This window comes from Oncorhynchus masou, chromosome 22 (genome assembly GCF_036934945.1).
Source record: "Oncorhynchus masou masou isolate Uvic2021 chromosome 22, UVic_Omas_1.1, whole genome shotgun sequence".
Lineage (NCBI taxonomy): Eukaryota > Metazoa > Chordata > Actinopteri > Salmoniformes > Salmonidae > Oncorhynchus > Oncorhynchus masou.
The window spans coordinates 49,034,313-49,062,270 of record NC_088233.1 but is presented as its reverse complement, the minus strand read 5'-3'; the positions used below and the strand labels follow the sequence as shown (position 1 = coordinate 49,062,270).

The 27,958-nt window shown below is 43.3% G+C and overlaps 1 protein-coding gene across 6 annotated transcripts in view; it reads right to left on the bottom strand.

The window, feature by feature from the left end:
- Positions 1-25,518, bottom strand: part of LOC135509636 (inositol hexakisphosphate and diphosphoinositol-pentakisphosphate kinase 1-like) — a 70,943-nt gene extending 45,425 nt beyond the window's left edge. For 2 of the 6 annotated variants that reach the window (XM_064930453.1, XM_064930455.1), the window contains exons 1-14: positions 25,412-25,518; positions 19,376-20,045; positions 18,866-19,073; positions 18,385-18,475; positions 18,199-18,284; positions 16,624-16,778; positions 16,227-16,328; positions 15,305-15,466; positions 14,560-14,681; positions 14,210-14,311; positions 11,056-11,142; positions 10,710-10,785; positions 10,252-10,361; positions 3,717-3,802 (exon numbers count right to left, since the gene is read on the bottom strand). In XM_064930453.1, the coding sequence (XP_064786525.1) occupies positions 3,717-3,802; positions 10,252-10,361; positions 10,710-10,785; positions 11,056-11,142; positions 14,210-14,311; positions 14,560-14,681; positions 15,305-15,466; positions 16,227-16,328; positions 16,624-16,778; positions 18,199-18,284; positions 18,385-18,475; positions 18,866-19,073; positions 19,376-19,543 (1,555 nt within the window). In that variant the 5' untranslated portion in view covers positions 19,544-20,045; positions 25,412-25,518. Of the gene's footprint in view, positions 1-3,716; positions 3,803-10,251; positions 10,362-10,709; positions 10,786-11,055; positions 11,143-14,209; positions 14,312-14,559; positions 14,682-15,304; positions 15,467-16,226; positions 16,329-16,623; positions 16,779-18,198; positions 18,285-18,384; positions 18,476-18,865; positions 19,074-19,212; positions 19,337-19,375; positions 20,046-25,411 lie in introns of those variants that run through there. The other 4 variants (XM_064930454.1, XM_064930458.1, XM_064930456.1 and 1 more) reach the window with 3 other exon arrangements.
- Between the last annotated feature and the right edge of the window lie 2,440 nt (positions 25,519-27,958).

Here is a 27,958-nt window from a genome sequence, read left to right as displayed (position 1 = left end):
CGCAATCCCTAGGGTTGCTCTTTTAAGGGTGGGAGTGTTACGGATACAGGTATCCTGTGTGTGTGTGTGTGTGTGTGTGTGTGTGTGTGTGTGTGTGTATCCTGTGTTCTTTTCTCTCCTTCTCCCCTCACAGGTGAAAATCATCACTCCCCAATCAGTCGCCAATCAATCATCATTCAATCATCAATCAATCATCAATCAGAAGACACACCTCCTCCTGTTTCCTACCCAATCACAGTTCATTTCCCTTGGTTTAAAAACCCTATCAATTGTTTGCTCTAGAGCTTAATCTCTCTGTAAATGCCATGTCTGTAGATCTTTATGTATTGAGCGCTCTTTTGTTTGAGCACCTCCATAGCACTTTGTCATCACCTGTGAGTATTGTTTTTGGTTATGGTGTTTTGTTTGCTGGTGGGAAAAGGGTGAACCAAGACAAGTCGCCCATGGGCATACACTACCCGTAGGTAAACTTTGTTAAATACACTGGTTAGAACTGGGTGGACCACCCACTGTATTTTTGGTTAGTTAGTTAGTCAGCTGTGGTTAAAGTAGGCTAGTCTAGCTTAGGGGTGTTTTTGAATACTTATTGTTTCTTTCATTGGGTCCAGCTCAGCCCCTTTTCCTGCTCCCCCCCCATTACCGTGTGTTTTCCAATAAACCCCGAGTTTGACGGTAGATTTCAGTTGTCGTGGTTATTTCGCTCACACTTTTACTTTGTCACTATTATAAAATGCATGATTTATGTTACGGGTCTCATTACCATCCCCCCCTAGACTGTCGGGCCAAAAGGGATTCGTAACAGTGGATAAAGTGCAAACCAATACCAGAACAGCAGCAAAGGACCTTGTGAAGGTGCTGGAGGAAACCGGTACAAAAGTATCTATATCCACAGTAAAATTAGTCCTATATCGACATAACCTGAAAGGCCGCTCAGCAAGGAAGAAGTCACTGCTCCAAAACCGCCATAAAAAAGCCAGACTACGTTATGCAATTGCACATTGGGCCAAATATTGTACTTTTTGGAGAAATGTCCTCTAGTCTGATGAAACAAAAATAGAACTGTTTGCCATAACGACCATCGTTATGTTTGGAGGAAAAAGGGGAGGCTTGCAAGCCAAAGAACACCATCCCAACATGAAGCACGGGGGTGGCAGCATCATGTTGTGGGGTAGCTTTGCTGCAGGAGAGACTGGTGCACTTCACAAAATAGATGGCATCATGAGGATGGAAAATTATGTGCGTATATTGAAGCAACATCTCAAGACATCAGTCAGGAAGTTAAAGCTTGGTTGCAAATGGGTCTTCCAAATGGACAATGACCCCAAGCATACTTCCAAAGTTGTGGCAAAATGGCTTAAGGACAACAAAGTCAAGGTATTGGAGGGGCCATCATGAAGCCCTGACCTCAATCCTATAGAACATTTGTGGGCAGAACTGAATAAGCGTGTGCGAGCAAGGAGGCCTACAAACCTGACTCAGTTACACCAGCTCTGTCAGGAGGAATGGGACAAAATTCACCCAACTTCTTGTGGGAAGCTTGTGGAAGGCTACCCGAAAAATTTGACCCAAGTTAAACAATTTAAAGGCAATGCTAATGTTAACTTTCACTGCTATGCGGATGACACACAGCTGTACATTTCAATGAAACATGGTGAAGCCCCAAAATTGCCCTTGCTAGAAGCATGTGTTTCAGACAAAAGAAAGTGGATGGCTGCAAACTTTCTACTTTTAAACTCGGACAAAACAGAGATGCTTGTTCTAGGTCCCAAGAAACAAAGATCTTCTGCTGACTCTGACAATTAATCTTAATGGTTGTACAGTCGTCTCAAATAAAACTGAAGGACCTTGGCGTTACTCTGGACCCTGATCTCTCTTTTGAAGAACATATCAACACCATTTCAAGGACAGCTTTTTTCCATCTGCGTAACATTGCAAAAATCAAACTTTCTGTCCAAAAATGATGCAGAAAAATTAATCCATGCTTTTGTCACTTCTAGGTTAGACTACTGCAATGCTCTACTTTCCGGCTACCCGGATAAAGCACTAAATAAACTTCAGTTAGTGCTAAATACGGCTGCTAGAATCCTGCCTAGAACCATAAAATTTGATCATACTACTCCAGTGCTAGCCTCCCTACACTGGCTTCCTGTCAAAGCAAGGGCTGATTTCAATGTTTTACTGCTAACCTACAAAGCATTACATGGGCTTGCTCCTACCTATCTCTCTGATTTGGTCCTGCCGTACATACCTACACATACGCTACGGTCACAAGACGCAGGCCTCCTAATTGTCCCTAGAATTTCTAAGCAAACAGCTGGAGGCAGGGCTTTCTCCTATAGAGCTCCATTTTTATGGAACGGTCTGCCTACCCATGTCAGAGATGCAAACTCGGTCTCAACCTTTAAATCTTTACTGAAGACTCAACTCTTCAGTGGGTCATATGATTGAGTGTAGTCTGGCCCAGGAGTGGGAAGGTGAACGGAAAGGCTCTGGAGCAACGAACCGCCCTTGCTGTCTCTGCCTGGCCGATTCCCCTCTTTCCACTGGGATTCTCTGCCTCGAACCCTATTACAGGGGCTGAGTCACTGGCTTACTGGGGCTCTCTCATGCCGTCCCTGGAAGGGGTACGTCACCCGAGTGGGTTGATTCACTGATGTGGTCATCCTGTCTGGGTTGGCGCCCCCCCCCTTGGGTTGTGCCATGGCGGAGATCTTTGTGGGCTATACTCAGCTTTGTCTCAGGATGGTAAGTTGGTGGTCGAAGCTTTCCCTCTTGTGGTGTGGGGGCTGTGCTTTGGCAAAGTGGGTGGGGTTATATCCTTCCTGCTTGGCCCTGCCCGGGGGTGTCCTCGGATGGGGCCACAGTGTCTCCTGACCCCTCCTGTCTCAGCCTCCAGTATGTATGCTGCAGTAGTTTGTGTCGGGGGGCTGGGGTCAGTTTGTTATATCTGGAGTACTTCTCCTGTCCAATTTGGTGTCCTGTGTGCGTTCTCTAATTCTCTTTCTCTCTCGGAGGACCTGAGCCCTAGGACCATGCCCCAGGACTACCTGACATGATGACTCCTTGCTGTCCCCAGTCCACCTGGCCGTGCTGCTGCTCCAGTTTCAACTGTTCGGCCTTATTATTATTATTATTATTATTCGACCATGCTGGTCATTTATGAACATTTGAACATCTTGGCCATGTTCTGTTATAATCTCTACCTGGCCACCAGCCAGAAGAGGACTGGCCACCCCACATAGCCTGGTTCCTCTCTAGGTTTCTTCCTAGGTTTTGGCCTTTCTAGGGAGTTTTTCCTAACCACCGTGCATCTACACCTGCATTGCTTGCTGTTTGGGGTTTTAGGCTGGGTTTCTGTACAGCACTTTGAGATATCAGCTGATGTACGAAGGGCTATATAAATACATTTGATTTTGATTTGAATGCTACCAAATACTAATTAAATTGTATGTAAACTTCTGACCCACTGCGAATGTGATGCAAGAAATAAAAGCTGAAATAAATAACTCTTATGCTGACATTTCACATATTTAAATAAAGTGGTGATCTAACTGACTGACCGACAGGGAATTTTTACTAGAATTAAAATGTCAGGAATTGTGAAACTGAATTTAAATGTATTTGCTTAAGATGTACATAAACTTCTGACTTCAACTGTATAGTGCATGTGTAATCATGAACATGACCAGATAGAGTGTAAGGTTGTGACTCCCTACCTTCTTCCTCACTGGAGGCTTTGGGCTGTCCGTTGGGCAGGTACGTGAGCTGCACTTTCCTGTTGATGCCTGAGAAATGCCCATACCTGGAAGACACACGGGGTATCTTTACTTAATGAAGCTTCAGTCATCATTATACATGTACAGCACAAACCCAGACATGTGACATTGAACTCAACTCAACTCCAATCTAAATCTGTTAAGTCAGGAAGTACATTTAAAAAAGACCCACATTTTATAAATATTATCTTGGATTGAATTCAATTATTTATTGGACTGAATTTCAATTAATCACCTGAATGTAATCCCCCCCCCATGGAATTTGACTCCAACCTTGTTTGACACGTTTAATTTCAGAACCATGGTTGAGAACAGGCTCCCACTAGCTTCAAACGCTAGCTAGCAGGTGCTCAGTCTGTCAGTCAGTAAGTGGCTAGTTAGGCTGGGCTAAACTAGCTGCCTACCATGTTTCTGGAAGCGTGTTTTGGGTTGTTTTTGTGTGTGAACTTTGGACACCCGCTGTCACTGTGTGTCACTTAATCCCTCATGTGCCATACCAGCGCTGTCCTTTGGGATGTGACAGGCGTTTGGTTAAAGTGCATAAGCACTCAGGGGTGAAAGATGACACCATTGGGATTCCACCCACCCGGTTGTGTAAAATTGTCTCTCGGCCTCCCCTGTGGTTTGCGATACAGTGCTGTGGCAATAGTGAGGGCTGCGCTATGTAACAGCAGCTGTTCAATGCACCGGCTATGATAATAATTTAGCATATCATACTGTCCTCTAATTGGAAAAAGTTTAGGAGTCCTTGGGACAAACATGTAGTGACGGCCCTGTGATGGAAAATGGATTTGATAGGCGATACGATCAGTGTTAACGACTGATCCTGGATTCCCCATTCCCCACAGCTTTAGCCCAACGCACACAGATCAAATGAGTAGGAGGACCTGCTCCAACAGACAATGAGTATGTTTACATGCGCAGGAATAATTTGATATTAAAAACGGACTACGGCAGTAGGCAGATTATGCAAAAGTCATGTAAAACGCCTTAAATTTGGCGTTTTACATAATAATCGGCGTAAGGTCAATTTCTAAATAAGCATACGCCGATTGAAACCTGTTTTTTCCGCGCAATCTTTCAAAATTACTAAACAGTTTAAAAAAAAATAAATAATTGGCATTCCAGCGGTGTTTCTCATCGAATCTAACTGAGCCAGCACAGGTAGCGCAAGCCTCCATCTTTTAGTGAAGTGAGTTTGGAACAACTGAACTGTATCTTAGAAGTAGTTTTCACATGCAAACTTTATATGTTTCGACTCATATGTTTACCAAAAATAACATGGTGACTGTGGTAGAAAGTTTATTTTAAATGGTTGATTTTCGGGAATTTATCAGAGTGCCATCAGGTAGCCTTATTTCAGATGTGTCCATGTAAACAGGATTATTATGGAAATCGTTCTTGCAAAGAATGTAAACGTTTTAATCAAACCATTATATTAATCTGACTATCCACAATAATCACATTGTGTGCATGTAACCGTACTCAACTACATTGTGTCTGTTAAAGTCCTGTCTCTGGTTGGGACACTCAAGGACATTCAGAGACTTGTCCCGAAGCCACTCCAGCATCGTCTTGGCTGATGCTTAGGTTTTTGGTCCTGTTGAAGGGGTACCTTCACCCCAGTCTAAGGTCCTCAGCGCTCTGGAGCAGGTTTTCATAAAGGATCTCTCTGTACTTCGCACTGTTCATCTTTTCCTCGACCTTGACTAGTTTCCCAGTCCCTGCCATTGAAAAGAAATAACCACAGCAAGATGCCGCCACCACCACGCTTCACCGTAGGGATAAATGCTAGGTTTCAGACCAAAGAGGTCAACTAGGTTTTAGCAGATCAGAGAATCTTGTTTGTCATGGTCTGAGTCTCTGCAGAGACCTGAAAATAGCTGTTCAGCAACGCTCCCCATCCAACCTGACAAAACATGAGAGGATCTGTAGAGAAGAACGGGAGAAACTCCCCAAATACAGGTATGCCAAGCATGTAGCGTCATACCCAAGATGACTGGAGGCTGTAATCGCTAGCAAAGGTTCTTCAAAAGTACTGAGTAAACGGTCTGAATACTTATGTAAATGTGATATTTCAGTTTTTAAATTTGCAAACATTTCTAAGAACCTTAGTGATTATGAGGTATTGCGTTGTAGATTGATGAGAATTTTAAAAAAATCAATTTGAGTAAAGCTGTAACGTAACAAAATGTGGGGGGAAAAAAAATCAAGAGTATGTATAAAAAAAACTAAATAAATTAAAATATACAGTACCAGTCACAAGTTTGGACATACCTACTCATTCAAGGGTTTTGCTTTATCTATACTATTTTCTACATTGTAGAATAATAATGAAGACATCAAAACTATGAAATAACACATGTAGTAACAAAAAAAGGATTTAAACAAATCAAAATATTTTATATTTGATTTTCTAAGAAGCCACCCTTTGCCTTGATGATAGCTTTGCACACTCTTGGCATTCTCTCAACCAGCTTCATAAGGTAGCCACCTGGAATGCATTTCAATTAACAGGTGTGCCTTGTTAAAAGTTAATTTCTTTAATCCGTTTGAGCCAATCAGTTAGGTTGTGACATGGTAGGGGTGGTTTACGGAAGATATTTTATTAACCTTTTTACTAGGAAAGTCAGTTAAGAACAAATTCTTATTTACAATGACAGCCCTATTTGGTAAAAGATCAAGTCCATATTATGGAAAGAACAGCTCAAAATAAGCAAATAAATTACAGTCCTTCATTACTTTAAAAGACATGAAGGTCAGTCAATACAGAAAATGTCAAGAACTTTTCTTCAACTTCAAAGGATAAATTGATTAGAGTTAACTGCACCTCAGATTGCAGCCCAAATAAAAGTAACAGATACAACTGATCATAGGAGAATCAGGCCTTCATGGTCGAATTGCTGCAAAGAAACCACTACCATCTCTGTACTTTGCTCTGTTAATCCTTCCCTTGATCCAGACTAGTCTCCCTGTCCCTAAAAAACATCCCCACAGCATGATGCTGCCACCACCATGCTTCACCGTATGGATGGTGCCAGGTTCCCTCCAGGTGTGACGCTTGGCATTCAGTCCAAAGAGTTCAATCTTGGTTTCATCAGACCAGAGAATCCTGTTTCTCATGGTCTGAGAGTCCTTTAGGCAAACTCCAAGCGGGCTGTTATGTGGCTTTTACTGAGGAGACGCTTCAATCTGTCATCTCCCTGACCAAGGCCTTTCTACCCCGATTGCTCAGTTTGGTTGAGCGGCCAGCTCTAGGAAGAGCCTTGGTAGTTCCAAACTTCTTCCACTGTGTTCTTGGGGACATTCAATGCTGCAGCAATTTTGGGTACCCTTCCCCAGTTCTGTGCATTAACACAATCCTATCTCGGAGCTCTACAGACAATTCCTTCAACCGCATGGTTTGGTTTTTGTTCTGACATGCAGTGTCAACTATGGGACCTTATATAGACAGTGTGCGACTTTCCAAATCATGTCCAATCAATTGAATTTACCACAGGTGGACTCCAATCAATCAAGTTGTAGAAACATCAAGGATGATCAATGAAAACAGGATGCAACTGAGCTAAATTACAAGTCTCATAGCAAAGAGTCTGAATACTTATGTAAATAAGGTATCTTTTTTTTCTTCACTTCGTCATTATGGGGTATTGTGTGTATACATTTTTTTTTGTATTAAAAAAAAAATCCATTTCAAAATAAGGCTGTAACAAAATGTGGAAAAAAGTCAAGGAGTCTGAATAATTTCCGAATGTACCAGTCAAAAGTTGACACTCGTTCAAGGGTTCTTCTATATTTGTACTATTTTCTACATTGTAGAATAATAGTGAAGATATCAAAACTATGAAATAACACATGGAATCACGTAGTAACCAAAAAAAAAGTGTTAAATAAAAACGTATTTGATGACAGCCTTGATGACAGCTCTGTAGACTCTTGACATTCTCTCAACCAGCTTCACCTGGAATGCTTTTCCAACATTCTTGAAGGAGTTCCCCAATATGCTGAGCACTTTTTGGCTGCTTTTCCTTCACTCTGCGGTCCAACTCATCCCAAACCATCTCAATTGGGTTGAGGTCGGGGGATTGTGGAGGCCAGGTCAACTGATACAGCACTCCATCACTCTCCTTCTTGGTCAACTGGCCCTTACACAGCCTGGAGGTGTGTTGGGTCATTGTCCTGTTGAAAAACAAATTATAGTCCCACTAAGCACAAACCAGATGGTATGGCATATCTCTGCAGAATGCTGTGGTAGCCATGCTGGTTAAGTGTGCCTTGAATTCTAAATAAATCAGACAGCATCATCAGCAAAGCACCCCCACACCTCCTCCATGCTTCACGGTGGGAAGCACACATGCGGAGGTCATCCGTTCAACTACTAGACCACTCACAAAGACACAGCGGTTGGAACCAAAAATCGCAAATTTGGACTCAGACCAAAAGGCCAGATTTCCACCGGTGTAATGTCCATTGCTCGTGTTTCTTGGCCCCAGCAAGTCTCTTCTTATTATTGGTGTCCTTCAGTAGTGGTTTCTTTGCAGAAATTCAATCAAGAAATCCCACAAATTTACTTTTAACAAGGCACACCTGTTAATTGAAATGCATTCCAAGTGACTACCTCATTTAGCTGGTTGAGAAAATGCCAAGAGTGTGCAAAACTTTTGACTAGTACTCTTTCTGTGTGTGTGTGTGTGTGTGTGTGTGTGTATATATATATATATACAGTTGAAGTTGGAAGTTTACATACACTTAGGTTGGAGTCATTAAAATGTATTTTTCAATCACTCCACAAATTTCTTGTTAACAAATTATAGTTTTGGCAAGTCGGTGAGGACATCTACTTCGTGCATGACAAGTAATTTTTCCAACAATTGTTTACAGACAGATCATTTCACTTATAATTTACTATATCACAATTCCACTGGGTCAGAAGTTTACATACATTAAGTTGACTGTGCCTTTAAACAGCTTGGAAAATTCCAGAAAATGATGTCATGGCTTTAGAAGCTTCTGATAGGCTAATTGATATCATTTGAGTCAATTGGAGGTGCACATGTGGGTGTATTTCAAGGCCTACCTTCAAACTCAGTGCCTCTTTGCTTGAAATAATGGGAAATTCAAAAGAAATCAGCCAAGACCTCAGAAAAAAAATTGTAGACCTCCACAAGTCTGGTTCATTTTTGGGAGCAATTTCCAAACGCCTGAAGGTACCACGTTCATCTGTACAAACAATAGTACGCAAGTATAAACTCCATGGGACCACGCAGCCGCCATACCGCTCAGGAAGGAGACGTGTTCTGTCTCCTAGAGATGAACGTACTTTGGTGCGAAAAGTACAAATCAATCCCAGAATAACAGCAAAGGACTTTGTAAAGTTGCTGGAGGAAACCGGTACTAAAGTATCTATATCCACAGTAATTTGTGGGCACAACTAAATAGCGTGAGCGAGCAAGGAGGGCTACAAACCCTATGCTATCAAATGCTATCAAATACTAATTGAGTGTATGTAAATTTCTGACCCACTGGGAATGTGATGAAAGAAATAAAAGCTGAAATAAATCATTCTCTATTATTATTCTGACATTTCACATGCTTAAAATAAAAGTGGTGATCCTAACTGACCTAAGACAGGGAATCTTTACTAGGATTAAATGTCAGGAATTGTGAAAAACTGAGTTTAATGGACTTTGGCTAAGGTGTATGTAAACTTCAGACTTTAACTGTATATTTTTTAAACATACTGAAATGACTCTGTGCCTTTGTATTTGATCCAACGAAGAATGTTGTCCTTGGTTATTGTCAATGAGGTGCTAATGGTAACTGGTTAATATGCAATCCCATACCATTATCAATGGGCTCAAACAGTAAGCCTACATATAGTACACAGAGGATGAGTAGAGTGAGGAGGAGGGCGAAGGGATAGTGAGAGGAATTACAGGGCAACTTTCAGAACGACATGCATTGCAGACAACAAAGCACTCTCCCAAACGCACGCGGACACACGCACACTGTTGTGGCTAGTGTTCCCTGACTCTAAGTGCAGTATAACATCCCTCATCATTCTGAATAGGGGTTAATGGTAGCAGTGATTACAGTGAGTGCGGAGAACAAGGAGGAGTGAACCTCTTCCTTTATAAGGGACGGGGGGGGGGCGCGTACTGAATGTCATTCAAGCTGGATTCCCTTTGGAGAGATAGAAAGGAGGGAGGAAAAGAGATAGGGAGGAAAAGAGTTAGAGACGCATGGAGGAGGGGGGTGTTCTCAAAGTAAATGTGAAATCTACTAGGCTGGAGTGGGCTTAGTGAATAAGGCTAATTCAATCTGTGTATTGGGCTACAGACACAGGAGGTTTCTACACCGACGCGTCACAGACACAGCAGAGCAGATCACTACCTTTGGCATGGTCGATAAAATGGACAGATCAGGGCATGATGTCTGTGTGTGCCTATAACCCAGCCATAAACATATCACTCACATCTCCAGGACAGTCTTGAGCTGCTCCAGTTTACCCTTCTTCTCCTCGATCTCACAGTCCGTGTGCTGTCCCAACTCAGCCAGTAGGAGCCGGGCAATGTCCAGAACCTCCTACACACACACACACACACACACACACACACACACACACACACACACACACACACACACACACACACACACACACACACACACACACACACACACACACACGACTGACATCAGTCAAACTAATTTGTCAAAGTGCTTAACAGCAACCAAAGCCTTAACCCCTACAAAGAGCAAGTGAAGGCAACAGTGGCCAGGAAACACTTCCAGATGGAAGAAACATTGACGAACTGGATTAGACGTAGAGGCCATACACAGCACTACCATATTGTCGTAAATAGAGTTCCCCTCAACAGAGGAATACACTGCAGGTTCCTGGGTTACAGGCAAAGAAGAGATACTTGGACTGACCTGTAGCTGTTTGGGCTTCTTCAACTTCAGTTTCCCTGACTTGTACCCTCCGTACTTCTCAAACAGCTCAAAGAACCTGAAAAAAGACGCAACGAAAACAACATTGAGAGACAACAGGACTGGGGAAGGTGATTTACAAGTTGTATTTGTTATATGACGTTGATCAGAAAGTCATGAAACGTTATGTGTCAAATTCTGTCCACTGGGAGAGGGGGCATTTGAGGAGCAGGTGATGTATCCACTGGGAATGGGGAGAGGGGGCATTTGAGGAGCAGGTGATGTATCCACTGGGAATGGGGAGAGGGGGCATTTGGGGAGCAGGAAACAGGAAGATGTACAGACTCACAGAGGGTGTCTGACTTCCATCTTCATTTTCTGTTTGGGGGTGCGGTCTCCGTGGCGGATGATGGCGATGACACAGCGCAGCTCCATCCTGCGGGACAGGTGACATTAAGGTTGCAAAGCTTTGGATAACTTACCAAAGTTACTGGAATAACTCAGTAATTTATACTTGAAAAACACACAAACATACAGTTGAAGTCAGAAGTTTACATACACATTAGCCAAATACAGTTAAACTCAGTTTTTCACAATTTCTGACGTTCAATCCTAGTAAAAACATCCCTGACTCAGGTCAGTTAGGATCACCACTTTACTTTAAGAATGTGAAATGTCAGAATAATAGTGGAGAGAATGATTTATTTCAGCTTGTATTTCTTTCATCAGATTCCCAGTGGGTCAGTATTAGTATTTGGTAGCATTGCCTTTAAATTGTTTAACTTCGGTCAAAATGTTTCAGGTAGCCTTCCACAAGCTTCCCACAATAAGTTGGGTGAATTTTGGCCCATTCCTCCTGACAGAGCTGGTGTAACTGAGTCAGGTTTGTAGCCCTCCTTGCTCGCACATGCTTTTTCAGTTCTGCCCACACATTTCTATAGGTTTAGGTCAGGGCTTTGTGATGGCCCCTCCAATACCTTAACTTTGTTATCCTTAAGCCATTTTGCCACAACTTTGGAAGTACGCTTGGTGTCAGTGTCCATTTCGGAAGACCCATTTGTGACCAAGCTTTAACTTCCTGACTGATGTCTTGAGATGTTGCTTCAATATATCCACATCATTTTCCTCCCGCATGATGCCAGCTATTTTGTGAAGTGTACCAATCCCTCCTGCAGCAAAGCACCCCCACAACATGATGCTGCCACCCCCGTGCTTCACAGATGGGATGGTATTCTTCGGCTTGCAAGCCTCCCTCTTTATCCTCTGTTTATTTTTTTTATTTTTTTGTTGGTAATAATGACAATTACAACAACTGAATTAACACTTATTTTAACTTAATATAATACATCAATAAAATCAATTTAGCCTCAAGTAGATAATGAAACATGTTAAATTTGGTTTAAATAATGCAAAAACTAAGTGTTGGAGAAGAACATAAAAGTGCAATATGAGCTATGTAAAAAAGCTAACGTTTCAGTTCCTTGCTCAGAACATGAGAACATATGAAAGCTGGTGGTTCCTTTTAACATGAGTCTTCAATATTCCCAGGTAAGAAGTTTTAGGTTGTATTTATTATACGACTATTTCCCTCTATACCATTTGTATTTCATTAACCTTTGACTATTGGATGTTCTTATAGGCACTTTAGTATTGGCAGTGTAACAGTATATCCTCCGTCCCTCTCCTCGCTCCTCCCTGGTCTCGAACCAGCAACACAACGAAAACAGCCACCACATCGAAGCAGCGTTACCCATACAGAGCAAGGGAAACAACCACCCCAAGGCTCAGAGCAAGTGACGTTTGAAATGCTATTAGCGAGCGCTAACTAGCCAGCCATTTCACTTCGGTCACACCAGCCTCATCTCGGGAGTTGATAGGTTTGAAGTCATAAACAGCGCAATGCTTGACGCACAACGAAGAGCTGCTGGCAAAACGCACGAAAGTGCTGTTTGAATGAATGTTTATGCGCCTGCTTCTGCCTACCACCGCTCAGTCAGATACTTGTATGTCAGTCAGATTATATGCAACACAGGACACGCTAGATAATATCTAGTAATATCATCAACCATGTGTAGTTAACTAGTGATTATGATTGATTATTTTTTATAAGATAAGTTTAATGCTAGCTAGCAACTTACCTTGGCTTACTGCATTTGCGTAACAGGCAGTCTCCTTGGAGTGCAACGAGAGAGGCAGGTTGTTATTGCGTTGGACTAGTTAACTGTAAGGTTGCAAGATTGGATCCCCCGAGCTGACAAGGTGAAAATCTGTCTCTCTGCCCCTGAACGAGGCAGTTAACTCACCTTAACTGACTTGCCTAGTTAGATTAAGATTAAATAAAGGTGTAAAAAAAAAAAAAAAAAAAGATTTCCGATTGTTATGTGCTTCTACACCGTGCTTCTACACCTGCATTGCTTGCTGTTTGGGGTTTTATGCTGGCTTTCTGTACAGCACTTTGAGATATCATCTGATGTACGAAGGGCTATATAAATTGATTTGATTTATGAAAACTTGAAATCGGCCCTAATTAATCGGTCATTCCGATTAATCGGCCGACCTCTAGTTCATACAAATATTTACACAGTTAAGTTTGCTGAAAATAGTTTATATACATACGCACACACAGTATACATTTTTTATATCCGTGTCAATACTGTCCATGAGTCTCTAGTGGATAGACCATATGGTTAATGGCATTATTTTCAAATAATTCCACAACTCTTCCAACTATTTACACTTTTGTGGTTAATACATGATTCCATGTGTTATTTCATAGTTTTGAAGTCTTCCCTATTATTCTACAAGGTAGAAAACAATGAAAATAAAGAAGAACCATAGAATGAGTAGGTGTCCAAACATTTGACTGGTACTGTATATTACATGCGATAAGGCCACACAGAGGGCCAGAGATAATTCCAGACACCTGTGATAATCTGAAGTACCCAAAAAGGCCACTAGAAGTCATGTTATAAAATTCCACCAAAAACCTTGAAAGTTATCACATGCTGGTAGTTTACTGGTAAACTTAGAAAGCTTCCAGTAATGTACCCTCCCTTTGCAACTCTAGGTGACATTACTGATTTGTTTATTGCATTCATCCTTTATTGCATTCATCCTTTAATAATGCGAGACTCAAGACTGTGTTAGCCCAATGAGCTATAAAGCCTTGGAGTTCGCTGCGGGAGCTAACACAAGTCTTGAAGTTTCAAGACAGGTTAGCCACCATGTGAGTATAGTTCACTAAACCACCTCTGTTAGACGACCTATAGTAGAGAAGAGCAGGAAGAGGAGGAGAGAGAAGAGCAGGAAGAGGAGAAGAGCAGGAAGAGGAGGAGAGAGAAGAGCAGGAAGAGGAGGAGAGAGAAGAGCAGGAAGAGGAGGAGAGAGAAGAGCAGGAAGAGGAGGAGAGAGAAGAGCAGGAAGAGGAGGAGAGAGAAGAGCAGGAAGAGGAGGAGAAAGAAGCAGGAGGCGGAAAGGAGGAAGAAAATGAGAAGAGTACTCACATGGTTCCTGAGGTGGTGGGGACTATAGGTATGTCCTCGGCCTCCATGGGGATGGACCATGGGATGTGGAACTGAGGGGCCAGCTCTCGCATCACCATGTTCCTGTGGGGGGGGACAACCAATGGAGTGAGCTAGAGCAGCATTTGAGTTCTGACAACCAATGGAGTGAGCTAGAGCAGTGTTTAAGTTTGAAAACGAATAGAGCGCGAGTTTGGATCCTGTCCAATTCAAGGAATGACATATGGCTTTAGATACCCAGCTGATCCTTGAGTGTCAAAGTGTAAATCAGGGGTTAAGCTGTAAGGAAGACCGATAGTTGACCCCTCAGAATGACAGCTAGCCACACCTACCCCAAGACCTTGGCACAGTCGTCATAGTACTTCATGGAGTTCTTCACAAAGCTGAAGCCATTGACGTCACAGACGAATGAGTGGCCATTCGCTCTCAAGAGGTCGAAGCCACACACCGTTTGCTGGGAGTGGAAGAATGCGTCAGTCAGCCATTCAAACTGAATGTAGCCAAATCAAGTCAAGTGCTTCTTAAAGTTGCAATATGCAGAAAATCACTTGGCCATTTCCTGGTTGCAAAAATTGGAATAGTTTGTCTAATTTCAGTCTATGTGACAAAACAAGCCATGCATAGTGTAGAGAATCATTCTACCATCTAAACCACTGTGAAATATATTTTCAATAAGCAAAAATATAGCATTTTCAGCTGTTTAAAGCTGGTGTACAACACCAAAAGTGAAAGACGCAAAAGCATTGGAATAGCACACAGCACAGATCTACTGCTTAAGACTGAGAATGACAATCTATAAAACTCACATTTCTATGTGAATTTGGTCAGATCACCCCAAATATTTAAAGACGGCTCCTACCTTCATCTTCTTTAATTCATCTGCACTGATCAGAAAATACATCAGTGGCTTTCACCTATCTGGCTCCTGCACAATCATTGCAGATGAAGGAAATAAGACGAGGTTGAGGAGAGGAACCATCTTCAGACTATCGGGATAGTTTTAAGAAGTTTAAAGGCTTCCAGTTGATTTGGAGAGAAGACAAACGCAGAGTGGTCTGATCGTTTGAAAAGCCTCACCTTGAAGGCCAGGCAGACCTTGCGGGCCACCAGTTTCTCCATGGCGGTGAGCATGACAGGGTAGCGGATCTCCTTCCCCTCGCTGTCCCGCTCCACCTTACCGTCCAGGGCCGGGGACTTCCTTGCCTCAGCATGGGCATAGTCAGGACCCACTGTGTACACCTGATACGACATCTTATTATAAACAGTCAGGTCCCAGTGTTCACCTGATATCATATCATACACATACTAGCAGTACTCACATCATTGGGTATGAATCATTTCTTTGATTTGCATCAAACACCTTTTTGGTCTCTGGATAGGCTATACCAGTATTCTCAGCTCCCGAGCATTTTAAAACTCCCATAGGCCTATTTCCCCTGAGATCATTGTTTATTGTGCACTTGTTTTCGCTTTAAAAATTTTCTGTTGGCCTACCATGGGGCGGCAAGTAGCCTAGTGGTTAGAGCGTTGGACTAGTAACCGGAAGGTTGCAAGATCGAATCCCAGAGGTGACAAGGTAAAAATCTGTCGTTCTGCCCCTGAACAAGGCAGTTAACCCACTGTTCCTAGGACGTCATTTGAATTTGTTCTTAACCAACTTGCCGAGTTAAATAAAAAAAATACAGTAGGGCTCCAGACTAACATTTCCCCCCCTCGTGCTGCCACTAACATTTCCCCCCCTCGTGCTGCCACTAACACTCGTGCTGCCACCACTTCCCCCCTCGTGCTGCCACTAACACATGCCACTAACATTTGCAGATGGTGGCGCCAGCCTATGATCACGGCCACGCGATAGAACAAAAATAAGAATCATGTTATGAAGTCATTCACACTGCTATTGCCATGGTATGATTCAGGAAATCATTTGTTACATCTAAACAGGCCCAAGCAGGAGACGAGAAGACACGGCTCGCACACCAGCACACACTTAAGATGATACCTTGACATCAGTGCCGTCCGTTGGCATGAACTCCTCGTATATGTAGGAGCCAGTCTTCCTCACACAGCTCTCTGGGGAGTACACACTGCTGCGGCTCCCTATCTACAGGAGAGAGGGGATCATTCATATACTTATGAGAGTGCTTGATTCCGCCTGACAGATGGGCGGGGTTTGCACTTTTGGGACGATTTCCATGGGTTTCATTCGGTCAGGCAAGACCAATCAAGTGCAGCTACAATATTTCAAATGGAGGGCTAAAAGTTGGAGTACCAAGTGGGTATAATTGAGTATCAGACCTTTCTGCACGGCATGGCTCCTAAAGCTTCCGCCCCCTCCGCTATCGTTTCAACAGCATGACCCATTTGAAGCCAACTGTACCGCCCTAGTCCCTCAGTACCTTTCTGAAGAGTCTCTGGCTGCCCCCTCCAGCTGAGGTGGGGTAGTAGATGTAGACATTGTGGTCCTCTGCGCACACGGGCTTCTCCACAAAGGGCTTGGGGAACACCTCCCCGTTCACCTCCACATGATCCTCCCCCTCGACCAGGTTACATTCTGGGAGGCAGACACACACAGCAGTCATTTAGAGACAGAGTTCAATCAGGGTCTAAAAAAAGCACACTTGAATGAATGCCCCATTCCAAATTGGACTATAAAACCCTATTCATAGGTGCAATTTAGATCTGAAAGGATTGGGCAGGTGTGCATGTTCATAGCCTTCATCTTCAATAGAACAGGCCTACAACTATGCAACCCATTAAAGCAGCGGTCACCAACCTTTAGTGAACCCGTCAATTCTGGTCTTCATTTTGACAGTTTGTTGCAAAAGTGCTATAATTTGGGTATTTTAGTAGAACATCTAGCTCTTTTTGCCCCTGGCGGATCAACTCCACTGAAATCGTGACGTAGAGGCACCTTGAGAAAGTTCCTCTACGTCATCTCAAGACGGTATGAAATACACCCCCTTCTAGATGTGCTGGGTGGTACCACCTCAAGGTTTACTATGAAAGCAGGTGACAGCATGCCTTATTTGGCAATGGTCCCGGTTAGCGGAGTAGGCAAATATTTATTTTTTGCATGATGCTTCCTTGCCTAGACTACTGACATTACTGGCTTTTTAAACATTTTGTGTAAGGCACATTTCCGTGTACGGCCAAATTCAACGTTTTTGCTTGCCTTTTCATACGCAGCTGTGCTTTTACAAAGAAGGGGGGGGGGGGGCATGTATGCTACAAGGATTATACATTTATATTCTTAGCTCCATCCATCGTGACAAGAAATAGATGACAAATCGGCATGTCAACAAGTATTTTTCCCGAACCACCGACTGATTGGGTGACCGTCCACTAAAACAGGGAGCTGATAGTTCAATGGTTGGGAGTATCATTTTTATTTTTCAAATCCTTTATTTACAATATTCATCCCGTGCCCACACACCTCTACCTCGGGAAAAGTTCAAGCATACCTGTGCTAGGGTTCGCCCCGGTAGTAGTTGTAACTTTTTTTATTACAGTACCCAAGAGCAATCGGTGTGAATTTTACCATTGGAAAAATGAGCTACCGCGTGAATACTGCAACGCGGGTTGGATTGAGCCCCTCATCTTCATTTTCAAGGCGATGATTGCACTTTTCTTCCCAACACGCAATGAATGTGAATTTCAAACGATTTCCTTTTCGCACCACAGCAATAGGCGTCAGGAACTCAGTGCCTTCCCACTGTGAGCTAACTACCCAGTGCCGTATTTGCTCGCAATGCACATCAATTTCTTATTCGACTGTGTGAGTGGACTTTGATAAGTATGCTTTCGTGAGAGTGTTGGGACCAGTTACAACTACATTTACAGACAAAGGGTTTTAAGTTTGTTTATTTTCTCATCTTGGCTCCCAGAAACAAAACGTGCGTCCACGCCAGCCAGCTGATCGATTTAAACGGTAACAGTCTGTCACAAGAGACTAGTTGTGTTGTAACACTCACCCTCAGGTCTGTCTGGGTCTCGGGTTAACACAGCGTAACGAGGTAGGTCAATCCCCTCCTCCTGCAAGATACGATACACCTCCCTCCTGAAGGGGACATGAGACAAAACGTTTACAATGGAGCAAGTCAACAGACTCCGAGACAAAGTAGGAGCAGGAAGTTGAGCGTGTGTGTTCCCCGGTATACCTGTCTTGTATGTAGTACTGCATGTTCAGGTCATTGATGAGAAGTGGGTTTCTGAGGTTGGCGTACTCTACCGCTTTGTCCAATGGGAAACCTACAAAGCCACCCCCATACATGCATTCATATACACAGAACACAACCACATAATTACAGGAAATGGAAGAAAATTCCTCAACCATTACATTGTTGTTCCATTGGTCTCTATACTGGTGTCCTAAACATATTTCCATTTCCCCATGTTTATTTTCCTTTTCTGATCCTTCTCCTAAGATGTACCCAATTTAAACCAGGACAAGTCAGACGTAAACTATGATGAAACATGAGCAAGACGGGAATGACTGTGTTGGGTATGTACAGATTGTATTCCGTGTATACTTACTGCATATTGGCGTGCATATACATTATACACGTTAATATGTGCAATGGCGGTGCGCACGCCAGTACCTGATGCACGTAATCGTATGCGGTGGGTGCACATACGTACGTTCGTTTGTACCTTTGGAGTGGAAGGAGACGAGGCAGTCGCACAGGGGCCATTTGTCCACGGGCTCGTTGAGGATGACCTCCTCGGGGAAGATGACCACGGTGATGTACTCAAACTTACACAGCCTTTCCATGATCTGGGTCATGGGCTTGGACTTGGACTTCTTCATCATGGAGCAGATGCCCACCACGATCTGCCTCTCTGGAGGCTGGGCGAACAGAGAGGAAGGGAAAGAGGTCACTCCGCATCTTACTGTTTGTAATGTGCTGTACATGATGTGATTACTTGTGCGAGGTGAAGCCTAAGCCAATTTTCCATCTTTCCTCTGTCCGGTCATCTCTCCTCACCTCCTTCTCAAAATGCATTGAAGGCGAAGGTCTGAGGAGAGGGACCTTGGATCTTTATCTCCAATGTGGTTTGAAGAGGTGGCGAGGAAAGAGGAAGCAAGGAATCAAGTAAAGACGAATTGGGAAAGGGCATCTTTCTCACCATCTTCATGCACCCACTTACCGAGTCGTAATCCTCATCCTCCTCTTTTCCCTGCCCCTCCTCCTCTCCTTTTCGCATCTCTCCCTCATTCTTCATGCCTCCTTCCTCTGGGCCTTGATGACCTTCATAGGCAAACACAGACGTGGGATTACCACTCTGGCACCACCCCTCTCCTCCAGTCTCTGACATTGACAGAGTGGGGACGTCACTCAAACATCTGCCACTCAAAGTTCCGGCGCATCTTTGCGTGCCAGTACACAGTAGGAGGGTGTGAGGTAATAAGAGGGATGGCTCAGATCACCTTACCGACAACGGGGAGTAGGCACTGGTAATGCCTTTTTAAAATGCCCCTCAGGGGTTGATGAAGGTGTAATGAATTGTGAGGGGAAAGACTCAGGAGGGTGGAGACGGTGGTCTGGGAGCACCAGGTTTACATAGAGGAAAGTGCTGAGGTAGTAATTCGAGGGGAGGGTTCTCATGGGTTAGGAAGCAAGCTCTAGGGTGTTGACTTGGGGTGAGGTAAGTAGTCAGGGGTGAGGTAGGTAGAGGACAGAGCCTGAGTTGGGGAAGGAGTAACCTCCCTGTGTCAGGAGAGCGGTCTCATTCTGAAAAGTGGCATCACTCTGGCCTGAGGAGGATGAGATGAGCGGTTCACAAAAGGTTCCTCCACAGTCTCACCATCAGTCACCACCTACAGGAGGACAACACAGAAAGGCAGAAGCAGATAATGGCACTACTATGGTACAGAACATGTAAAAGATAAAACCCTGTAGAGACATGGCTCAGTGCTTGTTACAACGTCAGCAGGCTGTCTAATAATGCTGCCTCGTCTCTCTACACTCAATGTGTTCGGGCAATTCCACAGTAACGGAATTACACTTTTCAGTCTCAGATCGCTGCAGCTAGCGACTCAAACGGGACAGTTTTACCTCAATCTCTTCATTCAAAGACTCAAATCATGGACATTCTTACTGACAGTTGTGGCTGCTGTCGTGATGTATTGTTGTCTCTACCTTCTTGTCCTTTGTGCTGTTGTCTGTGCCCAAAAATGTTTGTACCCTGTTTTGTGCTGCTTCCATGTTGTGCTGCTGCCATGCTGTGCTGCTTGCCATGTTGTGCTGCTGCCATGCTGTGCTGCTGCCATGCTGTGTGTTCATGTGTTGTGCTGCTTCCATGTTGTGCTGCTGCCATGTTGTGCTGCTTCCATGTTGTGCTGCTTCCATGTTGTGCTGCTGCCATGTTGTGCTGCTGCCATGCTGTGTGGTCATGTGTTGTGCTGCTGCCATGTTGTGCTGCTGCCATGTTGTGCTGCTGTCATGTTGTGCTGCTGCCATGTTGTTGTCATGTGTTGCTGCCATACTATGTTGTTGTCTTAGGTCTCTTTTTATGTAGTGTTGCCTCTCATGGCCTTTTGGTAGGCCGTCATTGTAAATAAGAATACGTTCTTAACTGACTTGCCTAGTTAAATAAAAGGTTAAATTAATACAAATACACTGACAAATTTGAAGAAATACCATAGTGTTCACTTCAGAGGTTTTGCAGAATCCCTTGAAAAGGCTCAAGGTCACCTGCATCTTTAGTCAACAATATTTCACTCCAATGACAGAATTCAATGATTACACTAACCCCAAAAAATACAACTCAGGTAATCAAACATTTTGGCTTGTATCTCATAAATACCAGGGTTTTAAAATAAAATAAAAAAAAAAAACAGTAGACTTGAGTGTAAATTAAATCAAGAGGAGGACTTGTCCTCAGTCAGTAGCCTGCCAAAACTGGTTCCTGTCTCTTTTAGCAATGCCCTTCCCCGCCCACCAAACAAAACAGCTGACTTCCAGGGAAAATCTCCAGAAACAGCCAGCCTAGCCCAGATCATATCACCGCTCACAGAAGCCAGCCAAGAGGCTCACAAGGCACTTCCTACACAAGGCCATGACCGATAGGGCCTTGGTAGTTGGGAACAGATTCCAAAAATTGTCAGATCCCAGTCACACTCCCAGGACAGAAAACTAATTTCACAATATACTATATCACGCTATAGAATGCTAGCACAGACAGCTCGTGTCTACACGTATATCAACTTCGTCACACAAAACGTGTGAACATGGGTAAGTCTGGTCCCCAGAATAGCCTGCCCTTTACTCAGTGTGTTGAAAGGGGAAGAGGCATAAGAGGAGGCGGAGCGAGGAGGGTGGCCGGTAGAGAGCATATTGGGTGCAGAGGCCTACTCTAGTAACGGCAAACAAGCATAACTCCTCGCTCTCCTCGAAGGCGTTGACAGGCCACACTAAACCATGTGGAAGCCCATCTTGGCCACCCGAGGTCAGGGAAACACACTCGGGAAATAAACAAACTCATAAATACGCAGCTAAAACAACAGTGTAAAGGCAGTCGACGCCGCCATCCTCCCTAGACACACAGTAGTAAGGCTATTTGGCATTGAGTGACTGGGAAGATCGGACTACTGAAGTGATAACAATAAATAAAAACTACAGTTTGTCAGGAGTTTTGAGTGTTAAGCCCATTGTCTGTCTGTCGGCACAACACTAGCCTTGTTTCTCATCTCCAATCCTCTGTTCCTCACTGTGCTTCAGTCATCCCTTTGCCCCGCCATCAAATGTTTCTCGGATTCTTCATTTTAAAAATGGCACTGCGTCCTTTGACGCCTATGACTAACAAACCAAAAGGCCTGATTGAACACTTCCCCAACTCCCTTTGGCATCAACCAACCCACCATCTGACAGTGAGTCACTTCCGCCACCCAAATTTGGGCAGCCCCAATAAAAGGCCTTTAACCTTTGAGACCGTATCCTGTAGAAAGTCAGGCTGCACAGTTTATGATAGGGGTGGAATCATTAGCTGAGCGCTCACAAAAAGCCTCTATCACACTCAATGACACAGGAAATGTCTCTGCAAATAGGAGGAGCCACATACTGTCCATTTAGGTTGTTTCCTTTTCATACAGGGAGTGAAGAAGAATGCAAAGACAGGCACAGTCAGAGTATTGTCGTCTGCCACTTGCCATTTACTTGTGAATTTTGAAGCCAGCATAGACGTGTTTACTATGAAAACACAAAGTATGCAATCATATGCCTAGTGAGTCATATAGCCTAACAGTTACTATCAGTGCACGGAGACCGAAGAGCCTGTCAGTGCAGGTGATCAGTTTGTTATCAGCGAAGCCTCTAAATCATTAAATAAACTGTTAATGATTATGTTCAATAGTCTGGAGTGGACTGAAGGACTGAACCTGTCGAAGACGAATGCCAATACCTCATTCATCATCCTCGGCCACCAATCACAAAAATAGCCAAAACCCACAAGTTCTCCATATCCCAACACTCCCTCACTGTGAAGGGGCAGTACTGCAGAGGACAGACAATACATGAGGCTTTGAGGAATGCATGACAAATAATTACTGTACAAACAAAGATGCCCTCTGGGTCATTCAATCTCATGACTATCTTTATTCATGGTTTCATAACTTCATTGTGTGAATGGTTTGCATTTGATTGTTAGTGTACAGTGCAGTCGGAAAGTATTCAGACCCCTTGACTTTTTCAAAATGTTGTTACATTATAGCCTTGTTCTAATATTGTTTTGTTTTTTAAATTATATATATATTATATAAAATAAAAACACATACATACACACACGCATAGAAAGATCTCAATCTACGGACAATACCCCATGAATTCAAAACAGGTTTTTAGACATTTTTGCTAATGTATTGAAAAAAAAAACGACTGAAATATCACATTTACATAAGTATTCAGACCCTTTACTCAGTACTTTGTTGAACCACCTTTGGCAGTGATTACAGCAGAGTCCTCTTGGGTATGACGCTACAAGCTTGACACACCTGTATTTGGGGAGTTTCTCCCATTCTTATCTGTAGATTGGCTCAAGCTCTGTCAGGTTGAATGGAGAGCGTCGTTGCACAGCTATTTTCAAGTCTCTCAGAGATGTTCGACCGGGTTCAGGTCCGGGCTCTGGCTGGGCCACTCAAGGACAGTCAGAGACTTGTCCCGAAGCCACTCCTGTGTTGTCTTGGTTGTGTGCTTAGGGTCATTGTCCTGTTGGAAGGTGAACCTTCACCCCAGTCTGAGGTTCTGAGCGCTCTGGAACAGGTTTTCAACAAGGATCTCTCTGTACTTTGCTACGTTCATCTTTCCCTATAGCCTGACTATTCTCCAAGTCCCTGCCGCTGAAAAACATCCCCACAGCATGATGCTGCCACCACCATGCTTCATAGGGATGTTGCCAGGTTTCCTCCAGATGTGACACTTGACAATCAGGCCAAAGAGTTCAATCTTGGTTTCATCAGACCAGAGAATCTTGTTTCTCATGGTCTGAGAGTCCTTTAGGTGCCTTTTGGAAAACTCCAAGTGGGCTGTCATGTGCCTTTTACTGAGGAGTGGCTCCAGTCTGGCCACTCTACCATAAAGGCCTGATTGGTGGAAAGCTGCAGAGATGGTTGTCCTTCAGGGAGGTTCTCCTATCTCCACAGAGGAACTCTGGAGGTATGTCGGAGTGACCATCGGGTTTTCGGTCACCTCCCTGACTAAGGCCCTCTTCCCCCAATTATTTATTTATTTAATATATATATATATATCTTTATTTAACTAGGCAAGTCAGTTTAAGAACAAAATCTTATTTACAATGACGGCCTACAACGGACCAATTGTGCACCGCGATATGGGACTCCCAATCATGGCCGGATGTGATACAGCCTGGATTCTAACCAGGGTCTGTAGTGATGCCTCTCACACTGAGATGCAGTGCCTTAGACTGCTGCGCCACTCGGGAGCCCTAAAATAAGTAGCAGCGGCGGGACTGCTCAATTTGGCCGGGCGGCTCTAGGAAGAGTCTTGGTGGTTACAAACTTCTTCCATTTAAGAATGATGGAGGCTACTGTGTTTTGGGGGACCTTCAATGCTATAGAAATGCTCTGACATGCACAGGGACCATATTTAAAACAGTTGTGTGCCTTTCCAAGTCATGTCCAATCAATTGAATTTACCACATGTGGACTCAAATCAATTTGTAGAAACATTTCAAGGAAGATCAATGGAAACAGGATGCACCTGAGCTCAATTTCGAGTCTCATAGCAAAGGGTCTGAATACTTATGTATATAAGGTATTTCAGTTTTTATTCATAATAAATTAGCTAACATTTCTAAAAACCTGTTTTTGCTTGGTCATTATGGAGTATTGTGTGTAGATTGATGAGGGGGGAAAATTATTTAAATCAAATTTTAGAATGAGGCTGTAATGTAACAAAATGTGGAAAAAGTCAATGGGTCTGAATACTTCCCGAAAGGACTGTATATCAATTCCCCATTGCATATATCACCAGTAGTACATTTACCGCTAATTCCTATCATTTCTAATCTACAATGTTTGCTACTTTGGTTAAGGTCATTATTTTTAAGGCATTCAAATGTATTATTCCAGTCTTCCCGTTCTCATTGCCTGAGTGGACACATTGTTTACAGAGTGCACAAGCTATGCTTCACTTGTGAGAAACAAGTTTGTTTTGCAGTATAACTGAATTTCAAGTGCAGTTAACTGCAGTTAATCTGCAATCACCGCATTCAAAATACCACAGTTGACTGCGGTTACTGCAATTTCAAAACGGCATCTTTTTCGTAAGAGCCAGTCTGAGAGGAAGTGACCTACCTACATTACACAAGAGGAAAGCAAGGAAATTGTCGAACACTGAAACAGAAGTCAAAATAGCCACGAATGTTTGTTAACATTACATTTTTTTTCGTTTGGAAATACGCTTTGGAAGCTGTCTGTCACGAATGAGTCGTGTATGTTCCTGTCAAGAAAGTGTGCCGCTTTTCAATTAACTCTACTGTGTACACTGTGACAACCTCGCCTCAGTGCCTAGCGTTAATTATTTAGCGTGGCAATACATATTACAACGTAGACCACTGCAGCCTATACTTCGTTACAACGTAACTAAGTACACGTCACATTACAGCCAACCGCAATATCGATTAAGAATAGTGTAAGAAGTGTTGCGGTCTTAAAATACAGTTACTTACTTATTGATAATTTGAGTTATAACCAGTTGTCAAGTTCTTTGTCCTTTGATAGTTGTTTTGTTGTGCAACCGCGAAAGTTGAGCACGGCAATGTTTTTCTTCTTCTTAAGCTTGTATTGGCGGATCGCGACCGTGAGGTCTATACACCACCACCTACTGTACTGGCGTGTGATGCCGGCCACGGCCTCCCTATTCATCAATTCAGCTTATCTAGTGCTGTTTACACCTACTGTTCCAGAGTGTGACTATATTAAACTTCGTAGAAAAATTGCCCCCCTCAACTAACCCTACACCCGTTTCCTCTACTTGGCCCTATCTGATCCTACACCAGGGGCGGCAGCCTGGGACGACAGGATACTATCGCTCAACACAGCTTGTAACTATTGTGTAGTTAAACCTGATAGCCCCAAGTACTTCTCTGCAGCTTCCAGCACCACAGCAATTTACGTGTTTTACATTCCATTTCTGAGGTACAGTTGATAACCATTGCTATGAATGCTAAATATTCAACATTACTGTAGCACATGTTATTCATGTCACATTTTATTGCTCTCTGCCTCTTAGGCTTCCTCGCCCTGGACCCATCTTCCTCTACCACTCTCTTCATTGCCTCAGTATATGACACCTTCTGTACTACTCTGATCCTGGCAACCTCAACATACCTTTCTCTCAACCGACACTGCTGATCTCCAGCACCATGGGCACACAACCTCTTCCACCGGTAGTACACAATCCATTGTCTCATGCCCTCCTGCACACTCCTCACATCTAGGAATCTCCCTCCTACACACAGCTGCAACATGACCATACTGTAAGCTTGTCACCTAAAACACTGATGTGGCTTCGGAAAACAAAAGCTCTCACATCCTAACTTAACTCTGTCGGGTAAAGACTCTGCATCAAAACTCAGAAGAACAGACAATGTCTTCTCTGTCTCACCACTCTCTTCACCAGGTCTACGTAGCCGGCAATGTTGTTGATGGGCTTCCACTTTCCTTTGAAGCAGGACGCTTAATAAGTGACAAGAAACAACAAATATACTGTATAAAGATAACTTTATCCCACCACTCAACAATATGAAAGCGTTAAATTAAACTAATTAAATGGAACAATCTTCGCATTCTTCAATCCAAGATGGCGTAGCAGTGTGGACGTGTTTGTTGTTGTCCCGTATAAATGTTATGTTTTTTTCATCATTTTGTATATATTTCAATCTCCTTTTCCATTTTTAAATTAAATATACCTTCCAGCAACCCGCCTCACCCAATGTGATACGAATCTGCTATTTTTCTCCTCCTCCTCCTCTACACTAACACGACTAGAAGCCACTAAATCACCGGATTGCTACCGTAAGCTCTGGACCTTTGCACCGGATCATTGCAGCTAGCTAGCTGTATACCTCTGGCCCATCTTTGGACACTGTGTTAACAAACCTCCAAACGAGCTTCAATGCCATACAACACTCCGTCTGTGGCCTCCAACTGCTTTTAAATGCTAGTAAAGCTAAATGCATGCTCTTCAACCGATCGCTGCCCGCACCCGCCCGCCCGACTCGCATCACTACTCTGGACGGTTCTGACTTAGAATTTGTGGATAACTACAAATACCTAGATGTCTGGCTCTACTGTAAACTCTCCTTCCAGACTCATATTAAGCATCTCCAATCCCAAAATTAAATCTATAATTGGCTTCCTGTTTCGCAACAAAGCCTCCTTCACTCACGTTGCCAAACATACCCTCGTAAAACTGACTATCCTACCGATCCTTGACTTCGGTGATGTCATTTACAAAATAGCCGAATTGCAAAAATTGCTGAAGTTGGAGACTTATATCTCCCTCACTAACTTTAAACATCAGCTATCTGAGCAGCTTACCGGTCACTGCAGCTGTACACAGCCCATCTGTAAATAGCCCATCCAACTGCCAGTATTTCTACTTGCACATCATCATCTGCACATCTATCACTCCAGTGTTAATTTGCTAAATTGTAATTACTTCGCTACTGCCTATTTATTGCCTTATCTCCTTACTCCATTTGCACACACTGTATATAGATTTTTCTATTGTGTTATTGACTGTACATTTGTTTATCCCATGTGTAACTCTGTGTGGTTGTTTTTTGTCGCACTGCTTTGCTTTATCTTGGCCAGGTCGCAGTTGTAAATGAGAACTTGTTCTTAACTGGCCTACCTGGTTAAATAAAGGTGAAATAAAAAAATAAAAAAATCTTAGAGGTAAAATAAACCCTTCAGAATGGCATGGCTACTAAAGTTTATATGTTTATTCTCAGTAATACTGATTACCCCACCAAAGATATTCCAAAAAAAAGTATACTAGTTCAGAGGAGACTTTATATGGGCAAATAAAAGTCATAGAATAAATAGGAAAGTTTTACATCTTCTTAAGTCTGAGGGTGGTTTTAACCTTCCAGACTTGGAATTGCATCAACTCACCACCCAGTTCTTTTACTTGTGAAATATAGTTAAATGCACTAAAGAGGAACAATGGGTACACATTGTAGAAGCTTATGCTCATCCCCAGAAGTTTT